Source organism: Lutra lutra, chromosome 13, assembly GCF_902655055.1.
Source record: "Lutra lutra chromosome 13, mLutLut1.2, whole genome shotgun sequence".
NCBI classification, from domain to species: domain Eukaryota; kingdom Metazoa; phylum Chordata; class Mammalia; order Carnivora; family Mustelidae; genus Lutra; species Lutra lutra.
Window position 1 is genome coordinate 51,925,157 of NC_062290.1, and position 14,731 is coordinate 51,939,887.

At 36.7% G+C, this 14,731-nt stretch overlaps 1 protein-coding gene across 3 annotated transcripts in view; it reads right to left on the reverse strand.

The window, feature by feature from the left end:
- Positions 1 to 14,731, reverse strand: part of PLAA (phospholipase A2 activating protein) — a 39,576-nt gene that overhangs the window by 1,343 nt on the left and 23,502 nt on the right. The window contains exons 8-14 of one of the 3 annotated variants that reach the window (XM_047699307.1): positions 12,436 to 12,593; positions 11,576 to 11,795; positions 8,950 to 9,021; positions 5,526 to 5,594; positions 2,205 to 2,306; positions 1,996 to 2,114; positions 694 to 828 (exon numbers count right to left, since the gene is read on the reverse strand). In XM_047699307.1, the coding sequence (XP_047555263.1) occupies positions 2,026 to 2,114; positions 2,205 to 2,306; positions 5,526 to 5,594; positions 8,950 to 9,021; positions 11,576 to 11,795; positions 12,436 to 12,593 (710 nt within the window). In that variant the 3' untranslated portion in view covers positions 694 to 828; positions 1,996 to 2,025. Of the gene's footprint in view, positions 1 to 663; positions 829 to 1,995; positions 2,115 to 2,204; positions 2,307 to 5,525; positions 5,595 to 8,949; positions 9,022 to 11,575; positions 11,796 to 12,435; positions 12,594 to 14,731 lie in introns of those variants that run through there. The other 2 variants (XM_047699305.1, XM_047699306.1) reach the window with 2 other exon arrangements.

The window sequence follows — 14,731 nt, forward strand, 5'->3', positions numbered from 1 at the left end:
ACAAATGCTAATAGGATGTTTACAGGTTGGTGGAGGGCTTTACATTCCAAGGATTGCGCAGACACCATCTGAATGAACGCACTCTATAATCTTAGCATACTAAAATTAAGGAATCCAGAAATTATGTGCCCTGTGATATAAAGGTAGTATGCAGCATCATTTATAAAGGATATTCACCTAAAAAAAAAAATATTGAACCAGAATCTACTTATGTCTAGCAGGAACTATAGAGACAGTGGAACACATTAAGTGATCTGCCAAATTCACAATTTGGGATATTAAGCAGGACATATGATTTTTCTTCTCTAATCAACAGCATGAAAAAGTAATAATAAGGGAAAGGACACTTTTGGAATTTAAAAAGAATTAAGTGAGTTAAAAAAATAATTATAGCAGACATTCATAACCTGGGTTAATAGATTACAAAACGTTCCTGGGTGGTTTGCAAGGGATCCAGAAAAGCTCTGAAATGGATGAAATGGTACATGGATGGGGTTCATTACGTTCCATTCAGATTCTCATAAGGCATGAGACCAAATCAAGACTATGAATTACAACTACCAGGGGTTACTTTTACTCAATCTGGAAACACCAGTAATACTGATAGAAATGAAAAGATACACTTACTGCTTTTTAATTACATTTTAAAGACTGTTTCCATACCTTCAGGCCAGTTAATAGCTTTCCACAAAATCTGAAGTTGCTGGGCTGTGGGTTTTTCTGAAGAACTATTACATATGAGAGACAGTATCTTTTCAAGAAGTATCAAGTCATCCTCAGTTAACTTTTTCTCTTCAGGTGCAGTTCCATTAAGTTCCTTCAGTTTACCTAGAACCCAAACCCAAACTTTTAAAATTCTCTAACTATAATTAACCAAAGGTAATATAAAAATGTCAAAATTTTCAGTAAGAGTATTCCACCATATACCAAGGGGAAGGTAAGACTTTTCAGGGCAATTATCAAATACCATAAAATAAGGATAAGGCCTATGAGTGTTATTCGTTGAGCACAGTAAAGAAAAGAAAGGTTACTGTGATGATTTTTATTTTACCTTTATTTTCTAGGATCTTATGAAACTCTGCTTTAAGTAAGTTTTAAAGTAGATCGAACTTGTAATTTTTTGGTTTTCAAAGCAACATCATGTCATTATACCCAAGTCTAAGTCAAGTCAATCCTCTATTTTCTCAAAGAAAAAATTTATAATGGCTTTTAGCCAACTTATGTCAACGTCTATGATTGTTAATGAATTAACTGAAGAGTTAAATGTCTATTTATAATATTTAATTTATTCACTTAGTTCCATATGTGCTTTTGGCATCACATTACTTTAAAAACATATTTGATGGAAATACTGTCTTTTGTTACCATATCCACATTTCATAAAACAATTTTTTAAAGGATTTATTTCTTTATTTTAGAGTGAGTATAAGAGACCAGTGGCGGGGGAGAGAGAGAACCTCAAGCAAACTCCTTGCTGAGTGTGGAGCCCGACATGAGGCTCAATCTCCTAATCCCGAGATGATGGCCTAAGCCAAAATCAAGAGTCAGAAGCTTAATGGACTGAGCCACCCAGGCACCCCTTATGAATGATTTTTATAAAGACAGTATAAAGGTTCATTCTGACCAAAAACCCCTATTTTATATTGAGAGGTATATGTTATCTTATCTCAATTCTCATGAAGTAGTAGTGGCAAACAGAGCTAGTATTCTCAGTCCAGAAAGCACCTGCCATTTTGTTTTGAGAGAAACAAGTTAACAGAAAAAGCATTTAAAGTCAACTGAGCAGTTTCATTTTAATGGACAATTTGAACAGCCTTTTATTATTATTTCTAAGGGCAAGTAATTTTTTTAAGAGAAAATTCTTATTGTTCAAACGCTTTACTCATTTGTCTTCATTATTTTTTTTTCCCTGAAAACATTAAGATTTCAGGGAATGGATTTATATTTTTCCCTTTCAGTTTTTTTTTTTCATTAAAATCATCATAAAGCATTTACCTTATATTTGTATAAGGCTTCTTGCAAGTATTAAGGGTCCATTATCAGACTGTGTATTTGCAGTCGACGCAGTTTTGTAATCCCACAACAGAAGTCTCTATCATGTAAGCACCCAGTTCCTAGCTCATGTGAGGAGGAGAAACAGTCTTGAGTGCACTGCAAAGAGTCTATGGATATGTGAGAAAACAATTTAATTAAAATGCACTTACCTAATATTTGTGTAGGGTTTGCCTGGTCAAAAGTGAGAGCCTCTTTTTTAGGGAAATAAATATTCACTGTTCTAGATGCAGCTGACCGGTAGGCACTATTCCCTATTTACAGAACAGAAGATGATTAAAATCATAAGGACTAGACAAAACTGAGATTCTTCTAATTGTAGGACTTTGTTTTCACAATTATTGAGATATGTAACTACTCTGTGCACGCAATAAAACTCACAGAAAAAAGAAAATCATAAGATTTTATAAATGGATTATATTTGTTGATGTAATAAATTTTAGTTTTTGGACTGGGAGCTTAAATGTAAAACAAAAGCCTTTCCATTTCATATTCTCTACATCCCTCATACTTCTAAGATTCAATCTAAATAAGTTTTAAAAGATCAAAGAATACACAATTATGAAACCTTCCATTCCCATCTTAAGTAAGGCATATTGATCTCTTTCTTCTCATGTCTTTTACTGCTTATTCCAAATGATATAGTAGGTATTGTCATTTTCTCCATCATTTATTTATTTTTATAAGTTTTTATTCAAATTCCAGTTAAATTCCACATAAAGTGTAATATTGGTTTCAGGTGTACAATACAGTGATCCATCACTTCCATACACCACCTGGTGCTCATCATGAGTACATTCCTTAATCCCCATCACCTGTTTATTCCATACCCACACCCACCTCCCCTCTGGTAACCATCAGTTTGTTCTCTAAGGTTAAGAGTCTGTTTCTTGGTTTGACTCTCTTTTTCCCCTTTGCTCATTTGTGGAATTTTTTTAAATTCCACATTATGAGTGAAATCCTATGGAACATGTGGTATATACATACACAAAGGAATATTAGCCATAAATAAAAGAGAAATCTTGCCATTTCCAATGGCATGGATGGAGCTAGAGAACATATCATGCTATGTGAAGTCAGTCAGTTACAGAAATACTAAGACCATATGATCATTTCAATAAATCTCCCCAAGATGTAGGTTCCTAAAGGGAAAGTGTCCTAGTCTTTTATGCATTTTTACTTCCTAAGTTCCTATTATAGTGACCAAAATGCAGTGTCTGACAAACAACTGGCAAAGGATGAAAATTTAGTGTAATACATAGTGACTAAAGTAAATTAAAGCATAATTTAAATCTAATTTTTATTTTATCTGCGTTCCAAATCTTACTTTAGTCCCAATGCAAAAATTAAGATATTTTGCAAAAATATGTATAAAACATTTAAATTTTCTGAATATATCAGAGACAGGAATAAGATAGGTAAAGATTAAGTTATGAGATAAATACACAAAATTAATTTTAATTGCTTAAAAAGCATAAAATATTTATTGGTGTGATCAAAGACGAGTTAAAAGACATTGCCTGAAGTCCTAGTCATTAGAGTCTCATTGTGGTAAGGAGAATGCAAATCAAATACCATCCAAACAATGAGATAAAACAAGAAGGAAAAGTACAGAGTGCAATGAGAGCTTATGAAGGTATACGTGATCCAGCAGAGGGCATATATGAATGCCCAGGAAATATCATTTAATAAATACTATATTCCAAAATTAAATTAAAAAAAAAGAAAAAAGAAAACAGAGGAAAAAGCCAAACAATAATTTGTGGTCTAAATAACAAAGCAAAGGGCTCAAGTATTCTAAAACAGCACAGCATCTACCAAACTCCTGAGAAAATAGCATGGGATACTCAAGAACCTGACACAGGCCATTATGCCTGGGTAGAAAAAAGGCAGAGAGGAAGCTAAGAAAAAATATTCAATGGGGAACCATTAAAGGGTTTTAATCAATGAGAGTATAAACGAAGTTTGACTGTAAAATGATCACTGGCTGCAGTATGGCTCATGTAGAGAGCAATGTGAAGGATATTACTTCATCTGTATAAGTAAGAGATGACAATAAGGTAGATGAACGTATATAAAGTCCAGCATATGTACCCAAATGTTAAAAACTCTAACTTCTGAAAAATGGCAGCAAGCACGGTTAACTTCAGACTCTTTTCTAATACAACAGCTACAGCTAACAATTACTGAGCATTTATTCTGCATAAAGTGCTTTATATACATTTTGTAATTTTAGTGAACTCTTAACAACTCCATGAGGTAGATATTACTTCAACTTTACAAATGGGAAAAACAGAGGCACAGGAACAGAATAACTGGCTCAAGGCAAAATAGGTAAAAATTAGTGGAACAGAGATTTGAATCTAAGCATTCTCACTCGAGAGTCCTCAATCTGAATCATTATGTTATACTTCAATACCACCACTCAGGTTAGTTTGGCAATGAAAAAAGAGCTTACAAAAATCATCACATACCAAGTTGGTTCTTAGAGGGCTGGTTTGCAAGTATATATTTTATTATGGTCAAGAACATATATGTTCCACATATATTAGTCTCTTGTAGAAAATAACAAGTAGGGAAAACACAAGACAGGATAGGTGTCAAACTTTCAAGAAGTGAACCACAAATTTAGTCCTGCATTTTATTAACAGTCAAAAAGAGGGAAGCATGTCTGCCTATATTCAACAACGATGAACAAGTAAGATGTGTCAGACTCTAGGCAAGATACTAAGAATAAAAAAGAAAAGTTAACTGGTCAGGAGGTCAGGAGAAGATCAGATAGCAAAGGCCTAAATCACAACAGCAAATTTTTTCTGGGTCCTCTTAAACAGAACATGGAGCACAGTAAATAACATTCTCTTTCTTTTAAATATTTTACTTATTTATTTTGATGTAGGACTCAATTCCAGGACCCCGGGCTCATGACCTGAGCCTAACACAGATGCTTAACCAACTGCGCCACCCAGGCACCCCTGAAGAACATTCTCAATACATTAAGAATGAACAAAGGAGAGACGCAAAAAAAAAAAAAAAACAAAAAACAAAAAACAAAAAACAAAAAACAACCCTCAGGTTTTGTAAGGGTGGTAAGAAGACCAGACCTATGACAGAAAAGCAGATTTTAATCCTGGCTACACATTAGAATCACACTGGAAGATTATGAAAACTATACTTGCCGAGGCCCCAAACCCGGGCAGCAACATACTCAGTGAGCATCTCTGGATGAGGTTTTTTTAAGCTTCCTACATGGGTCTAATGTGCAGTATGCCACAATTCTGAGAATACTCTAAAAGCCAGGTCAAGAAATTTGGTCTTGATCTACTATATGAAAAGTTCTCTAGCAAGAAGAAGATACCAGATTTCTCAATCTTTCATTAAATAAAAGTTCCAGTAAATTTTAAAAATCTAAAAAAGAAAAAAAGAAAAAAAGAAGAAGAAGAAGAAAAAGAAACGAAAAGTAGACAAGTGTATACCTGTAAATGGATCAACTCCAGCCATGGTAGTTCCCATATTGGCAGACCCTGGCACATAACGACCACCACCTGAAATGCAGTGACACATCTAGTAAGCAAAGGTAACTGCAAATTAAAGTTCAAAAGGTTCCTCTCTACACAGAGTAACTTATTTTCAATATGAGTCACAATTCAGAATGGCATTTTATACACATAATAAATGGGCTATGAATTTGTTTAGAATAGTACCTGGCATATAGTTGGTGATAAATGTTAGTCTTAAAAGTAATTCTCAAATTACAAAATAAACATTAGATGCCTTATACATTATAATTATAGATAGTAACGAATTGAAAAAGCATCAGTGGATTGGACAGAAAAAACTAAAAGGTTTCCATAATGAAATGTAAACGTGGGGTGCCTGGCTGGCATTAGAGTCTTGATCTTAGAGTTTTAAGTTCAAGTCCCACACTGGGTACAGAGATTACATAAAAAGAAAACCTTAAAATATTAAAAACAATAAAAAATGTGAACATTATTCTACTGAAATAGGATTAGCTAGTACATAAGCAAAAAAGAGACTAGATAAGATTTAGGGATGCTATGATAATAGCACTGTCTCATATTTGGGATCCTACTTGTGGATTCTCATTGAAAATGGAAAGAAAGGAACATGAAAAAACAGTGTAGAGAATGAATCAGCAGGATTAGGAGATGGTCAGAGTCCTGGATCAGCCCTCATGGGAAGAAGATGAGCTACTTTTCCAGCTCCTCTGAATTTAATATCTAGGAGTTAGTATAACTGCTGTAACACATATAGAAGAAGCAAACAATACAAAAGAAAAAAAACCCAAAACTGCAGATGTAAATAGATTAAAATAATGAAGAACACAGAATAAGAGGCTTTTTTGTTTTTTACTAATATACTAGGTAGCATGCTAAGCATCTTTTTAAAAAAGATTTATTATTTGTAGGAGAGAGAAAAAGAGAGAGTGTGCGTGCGCGGGCACATGCAGGGGGAAGGGCAGAGGGAGAGGGAGAGAGAAAACCAAGCAGAATGGAGCCCAAGGCAGGGCTTGATCTCATGTCCTTGAGAGCTCCACCTGAGCTGAAACCAAGAACTGGTTATTTAACTGACTGTATCACGCAGGTGCTCCTCATGCTAAGCATCTTATATTTGTATACTCATTTAAATATCAATTAGATACCATTATTATTAACAGTATTTTAGAAGAAAGCTGAAGAACTTGTCCAGGGCATTAATTATGAGGCGAAGTATGATCCTACACTTTTCTAAATGTGGTTCTTCAACCACATGAGAGTCACCTGTTCAATATGCAGATTCCTAGAGCCCACCCATAACAGCCTATTGGTTCTCTGAACTGGATTCACTTTAAAAATGTATAAGGTGCTTTTAAAATTACTAACGGCAAACCAAACAACAAAGAACATTTAATCAGCATCCATGGGTGAGAGATCAGGGCATGAGTAATTTTTACCTCCTCACCAACCTAGCGTATCAGAATAATCTCTGCAGGAAGGACCTTATGATGAGTTAAACAAGCATCCCAGGTGATTCTAACTGACATTGGAAGTTTGAGAAGCACATAAATAAGGAAGAGAAAAGAGAATTAAGATTGACCTTGGGGCTCCTGGGCGGCTCAGTGGGTTAAGCCTCTGCCTTTGGCTCAGGTCATGGTCTCAGGGTCCTGGGATCGAGCTCCACATCAGGCTCTCTGCTCAGCAGGGAGCCTGCTTCCCACCCCACCCCGACCCCCCGCCTACTTGTGATCTCCCTCTCTGCCTACTTGTGATCTCTCTCTCTCTGTGAAATAAATAAAATCTTAAAAAAAAAAAAAAGACTGACCTTAAACTATAAGCTGCATGGGAAAAACTCTTTGTTCCAGTGCTACTGGTAAAAGTGGGGGAATATATACTAAAAATACTGAAGGCTTAAATATAGTCTGGTCATTTTGCTAAAAACTTCACGTGTACTATGCCATTTAATTTTCATAACATCTCAGTATGGTAGGTACTATTATCTGTTTTTTATAATAGTGTGGTTCAGTTATCCTAGTAACTCCTAAATTCTCTTGGATGTTTAGTATGCTATCTTGCATATCTCCATAATCACTGAATCTTCTGCGTTACTGACATTGTGCAATAGTGAGACATGCTCCAGTGATGATGGCCTCAGGGGTTCTCTTGATTTGGCTGCTATTGCTTGAAGCTTCTTTCTGTTCCAAGAAAAAGCTGCTAATGAGGTCTGAGAACTACGTTGTTCTAAGTTTCAGGGCATCACTATGTCTTGAATAAGTCATCGCCTTATCTACTCTTCAGATCCTTAATACCTTTTTGAATTGCATTATGTCATCAAGGGTTTCCTTAATAGCCACTGTGCCATCACAACATTTAGCTTGATCTTGATAGACGGTGATTAGAGCATACTGGTTACCAATGCACAGGGTGCATCTAAGGGCATCTGGGCCACCAATTCATTCACAGGAGAGAAGAAGTTCACTGAGAGCGATTCACAACTTCATGATAGTGACCGAAGGTTGTGTGTTGGTCCAATTTATGGTTTAGACAGAAATCTATGCAAGGCCAGTGGATACTTTAAGTGCCAATAATCTCTTCCCAAACTGGGTATGTTGTTGAGGAACTCTGGCTGATGATCCAACAAGAGCATCATAAAATATGACAAAAGCTACTCTGAAAACAGAGACTTCTTCAGCTGCATTCAAGTCCCAGTGTGGCAATTGTTTCCCAGTAGTGTTGATGCCGAGGCATGCATACCTTGGTAAATAAAGTCACTGTGAAGTGATACACCAACACTTCCAGGGCTTCATGAAGGCCATTAATAACACAGACTAGAAGAAATAATCCTGGGTGGACTGTGTTCTTCCATGCTAAGGCACAATATGCCTGAACAGACTTCTTGACTGCACGGCTTCATTCAGTATCAGGGACTCACGTGGCTCCTTCTTTGCTTGTGATCAGTAGAATCTCGCCAGTAATACCACTCATGCTGTGTCTTGGTTGGTGGATTCCCCTATTATCTAATTTCACAGATAAAAAAAATAGGCTCAGACAGGTTAAGCAACTTGCCAACTTCTCATAGCAAGTAAGTGGTAGAGCCAGATTTTGAACCAAGGTCTATCTGACTCTAAAAACTATGCCCTTCATGACTCTTGCTCTCCTTGCAAGAAGGACCACTGGAGAAAACGATGAGTTCTAATAATACGCTATTTAAAAGTCATGAGAAAAACTACAAAATACTCCAGGAAAAAGCAAAAATTAGAAGTTAAAGAAAAGGAGATCCATCAAAATTAGAATATAGATAAGGGAATTATTATTAGATGATGTCTCCAAAATGTAAAACCATATAATGCAAAATGCTATACATTAAATGAAGAAAGATACAATTATCAAAACTGCGTCCCACCTGTAAAAGGATCTGCTGCAGGCAGTGTGTTAGAGGATCCTGATGAAGACCCTGGAACATACCGACCACCACCTATGCATGCAAACAAAGGAAAAGCTGAAGTATGCCAAAATTTTGGAATTTCATAAACCGTACAACGCTTACATTAGAAGACTAAGCTTGGAGGAAAAACAGAAGAGCAAAGCTGTCATGTGATACAATAACAGAATTCAGTCAGCAGTTCTTATAGTAGGAAAGACTACTTAGAAACTAAAATTTCAGTGATTCTCCAAGTTTGGTTTCTCAACTTTATTACTTTATTAGGTGTTAGCCACTGCCCTTAAATGTTAAAATAACTAAAAATTCAAATTTAAAAGGAGAAGTCACAGGTGGTCTCTGACCTAGATAATATACACATATAATCAGTTCCTGTTCCTATACAAATTCACTAGAATTCCTGCTGTTGCTGTTGCTATCAAAACCACAGGCATCAAATGTTAATCTTTTAGAGAACCCCTGAATTCATTAACTCATGTGTCAAACAGCGCTGGGGATCCAGCAGGGAAGAAGATTGCTTGTATCCATTGAAGCTTACAACCCACTGGAGAAGAGAATTACACGAAGGCGATGAGTGCCACAAACTCTTGATTTATGCTTACACAAATGTGCGGTGTGTGTGACTATATGTTTTGTTAGTACCTCTGGGGAAATAATCAGAGGTGTCTGCGATAGGAAAGATATATATAAAAGGATGCTTATAAAGTTAGAGATTCGGAAGAGCAAAGAAAGCCAGAGTTAAGATTTCCAGACGGAGCCAGCTGCTCTAGTATCTGTCTTCCACCCCACAAAATCGCTGACACAAGACTATAATCATGTGTTCACTCTTTTGTGCTGTGGCCTGAAATTCCACCAACGGAATACCCAGATAATAAACACAGTTTTGTTTTTTTTTAAGATTTTATTTATTTGTCAGACAGAGATCACAAGTAGGCAGTGAGGCGGGGGCGGGGTGGGGGTGGGTGGCGGGAGCAGGCTCCCTGCTGAGCAGAGATTCCCAATGTGGAGCTCGATCCCAGGACCCTAAGATCATGACCTGAGCCGAAGGCAGAGGCTTCACCCACTGAGCCACCCAGGCCCTATAAACAGTTTTTTTTTTTGGTCAAGTGCAACTATTAGGAGGGGTTACATCATTTTTATTCAGTAGTGAGTCAGTCTGATAATTCTGTTTAAGTCAACATGCAGGTGACATTACCTTTATTAGGTGAATGGGCAATGGAATTTTGAAAGAGAAAGAAGAGATAACTTAGGAGTGTGAAGTATCAGTGAGGGAAGAAGACAGGAAGGGATACGGAAGCCTTGTAAAACAAGGAGGAGCACTAGCACATGAGAAATGACAACAGGAAAATACTAATAATAAAGTACTAATTTCAGAATTTTATTGAGAGCTGGCCCTGTACCTAAGAAAAAAGGAAGCATTTTATTTCCTCCTGTACCATAGCCTCAGTTCCCAGGACCCAAAACTCAGGGTCCTTTTTCTTTATAAAAAGGAGTGTTATAATCCATTTCCTGGGAAAAAAGCCTCAGACTAATACTGCTAGGATTATAATCTACAAACTGGTATAAGAGCCTAATGCCATTTACATTTGTTTTTCTTGCCTTTCCCTGCCTCCCCTCAAGTCCCCATTTATAATATTTTAGATACTGTACACTATGTTATAAACTGACTTAAAAGTCATTATGTGGAACACAAATCCCATGAAAACTAAAACTGCCCATAGTTTAATCCTAGATTTGATGCCCAACTAACCAATTTAGCCTCATGTGAAAAGAATTTACTTACTAAAATTCACCAAAACATGTATTTTTAAAAGGAGTAACTATATAAAGGAACTTCGGAGTTTCTTTTCATTTCATATGACTAAATTAAATTTTCATAGTTTTATTTAGTTTACAGTGTGGCTGTATTTTTGAAAGGGAAAAGCGACGCCTGGGTGGTTCAGTCAGTTACGCATTCAACTCTTGATTTCAGCTCGGGTCATGATCTCAGGCTTATGAGACTAAGCCCCATGTCTGGCCCTGTGCTCAGCATGGAGTCCGCTTGAGATTCTCTTCCTCTCAAAAAGAAAAAAAAAAGATTCTCTTCCTCTCTCTTTGCCTCTCCACCACCCACCTCCACCTCATCTGCGTGGTCTCTGTCTCTAAAATAAATGAATAAACAAAATCTTGAAAAGGAACAACATGGGGCGCCTGAGTGGCTCAGTGGGTTAAAGCCGCTGCCTTCGGCTCAGGTCATGATCTCAGGGTCCTGGGATCGAGCCCCACATCGGGCTCTCGCTCAGCCGGGAGCCTGCTTCCCTCTCTCTCTCTGCCTGCCTCTCTGCCTACTTGTGATCTCTCTCTGTCAAATATATAAATAAAATCTTAAAAAAAAAAGGAACAACATACAATTGTTTCTATAAATATAGAATTACTATATAATTTGAGGTTTAAAAATATGAATTTAAAGTAAAAAAAACCTGCTACAGATCTTGGATCTCGGTTTTTATTTAAACAGGTAATCATAATGGATGTTTAAACACATCAAAAGCAAAAAGAAAAAAAAAATCAACCAACATTTATGAACGTACAGAAGACTTTCCTAACTTACCTGTAAAAGGATCTGAAAAACTGGTATTCCCAAGTCCTAATATTTGACCTTTTGTGTTATCAATAATAAATTTAGCCACTTGATCCAAAAACATGGGATTCAAATCATTCTTCTGTAAGAAGTTGTAGGCAGTTAACCAGGGATCATCACTAACGTTATATGGAAGTTTATATGATGGTCCACCTTCATTGACATCAATTGAGAAAACATAATCAAATTCCTTCAATAGGAATACAAAAAGGAGATAAATGATTACTAAAGTATCTGTTCACTTAAATGACATATATATCACAGACATTATATATCCTTTTAAAAATAATTATTCTAACACACTTTCACCAGAGTGCAATGTGCTACAAGATTAGCATTTCAGTAGGGGTGGGCCAGGGGACATATTACAACTACACATTAACTCTAAGGCCAAAGGAGGGTTTCTAATTGGTTGATTTGAAGGCCAAAAGTATTAGCTGTTACCATGCTCCAGGCACAAAACATGCTCGCATTAAAAGCACTGCCCCGCAGGGTCCTTCGTATCTTGTCAAGTTAAATTTAGCGAGGCACAAAGCATTAGGTGAAAGGTGGCACAGAAGCTCCTAATTCAAAATGGTAGGGAACAATTTATGCATGGTAAGCACCCAAAGACAAACACTGGCTAATCTATGAAATGCAGCTTCCCTACATGGAAAGAGCTTTTTAAAAAGTCAATTTCAAGGCAGGAAAAATAGGAAATCTTCTCCATAGAAATGAATTTTTAAATCTCAAACACCAAAGAAAATTTTATCAGCATGGGGAAAAGGGAACAGAAGATGTTTGTCTAATGCTTTAGGATAATGGTTATTAGAAAGTAGAGGTTGACATACTTTCCCTTCATATAAGACTTTTCCAGATGTTTGCTGATTAGCACCAGATGAGCCAACAACATCACCGATTTTTAGCCACCTCCCTTCACTAACACTCCACTGATAGGCTTCAACTTTCTCCCCATCTCTGATTAGACGAGTCTGTCCTTCTCTAGTACCTTAAAATAAAACATTTAAGAATCAAAGGTAGAATAGCAGAGTAAAATTCAAAGCCATTTAGATAAAAAAATTTTAACTTTAAAAATTATACATAAAACAGAATATGTATTTGGTTTAATGAAATTTTTATTAAAGATTTTAAAATGTTACTCTACTGGAAAGCAGCCCAAAAGAAAATGGTTAAAAGGAACCTGTATAAACAGAGTAAGGTTAAAAAAGTATGTCTCTACTAGAAAGAAGCCAGCCCACTAAAATAAAACAAGATTTATTACCGACTATCTTCTGACAACACTGACTTTAGTAAATGACTCTCCATTGTTGTTCAGGCCAAAAAGTACAAAAGAGTCTGATTCCTCTTTCTCTGAACTCCATGGCCAATCCTTCAGCAAATTCTGTTAGTTCTATCTTTAAAAAAGATCTAGGGGCACCTGGGTGGCTCAGTCGTTAAGCACCTGCCTTTGACTCAGGTCATGATCCCAGGGACCTGGGACTGAGCCCCACACTGTGCTCCCTGCTTGGCAGAAAGCCTGCCTCTCCCTCTCCCACTATTCCTGCTTGTGTTTCCTCTCTCACTGTCTCTCTCTGTCAACAAAATCTTAAAAAAAAAAAAAAATCTAGAAAACTATCTCTTCTCACCATCACCATCTCCATTGCTACCCAATGGTACAAGCCACCAGCATTTCTCACTTGGACTGCTCTAATGGCCTCTTACTCTTGCCCTGGGGCTCCCTGAAGTCTATATTCAACCCAGCAACCACAAAATTTTTTTCAAAAGTTGAAAGCACTTCTGTCACTCTTTTGCTGGAGGCCCTTCAATGGCTTCCCATCTCTCTCAGTTAAGGCCTAAGTCCTTGGAATGAGGTACAAGGCCAAATATATCATCCACTCTGACTTCACCTTCCACTATTCCTCCCCTCCACCTATCTCCCCACTTCAGCCATGGAGTCTTTACGCTGGCTTTTAATTCTGCCCATGACACTCTTTATACAGTGCTGGCAAGATTTGCTCCCTTGCCTCCTTAAGGACTTGAATGTCACATTCTCAGCAAAACATTCAGTGGCAGAGACAGCCATTTGTCCTCCAGAGATTCATATTCGTATTCCATAGTAGAACTGTAGCTTTAGCAAGGTATACTTCCTAGATGCCACACATGAGAAGCGGTCAGGGGAATCTGAGTGGGTGAGATGTGAGCCAGTTCTAGGCCTACTCCATCATCCTCTACCCTCCCCTTTTATTCTGTCTGATGGCTGAAAATCTCTACACAAGAGGACCTTGGGAGCTACATGTTGAAGATGGTGGTTTCTATCAGCTGGGTCCCTGAATGGCCACAAGGAGCAAAACTGCTCCAATACCTTGCCATTAACTGAGCTTTTACTGTGCAACAAAGAAAATTCTCTTGTATTAAGTCTCTGAGATTTTAGAGTTTATCTGTGACAGCAACTAATGTTATCCTAAATAATATATATTTCCAGAGCATTGTATTTAAAAATTATAAAACACCCCCACTCCTGCTTTGTTTCCCAGGGTACTTATCCCTATCTGACATACTTATATCATTACTTATTTACTTTTTAATTATCTGTCTCTTGCAGAACATAAATTTATGAGAACAGAGATTTTTATTCCTATTTCCCAGAGTTTAGAACAATGCCTGGAACACATTGGGTATTTAGTAAATATTTATTCTGTGTGTGTGTGTGTGTGTGTGTGCGCGTGTGTGATGACAAAGAGACTACATTTTGTGAAGAATTGTAAGAATATTAAAAACATGACAGCATAATGGGTCATTTCTCAAACTCTGGATTTCAAGATCTCTTTATAGTCATAAAAGTTATTCAGAAGCCCAAAGAACTTTTATTAATGTGGGTTATATCAACTGACTTACTGGATTTGAAATTAAAAATAAAAAGTAAAATATATTTACTTAATGGAAAACAGTAGATATATTACATATTGAATAAATAGTATTTTAATATTTTAATGAAAAACAAGAATAGTTTTAGAAGTTTACTGAGAAGACTGGCATGGTTTTATATATTTATAAATCTTTTTACTGTCTTAATAGTAGACAGCTGGATTATCATACCTGCCTCTCCATTCAATCTGTTGCAATCTGTCGTTTTGTTGAAGTAAAAAA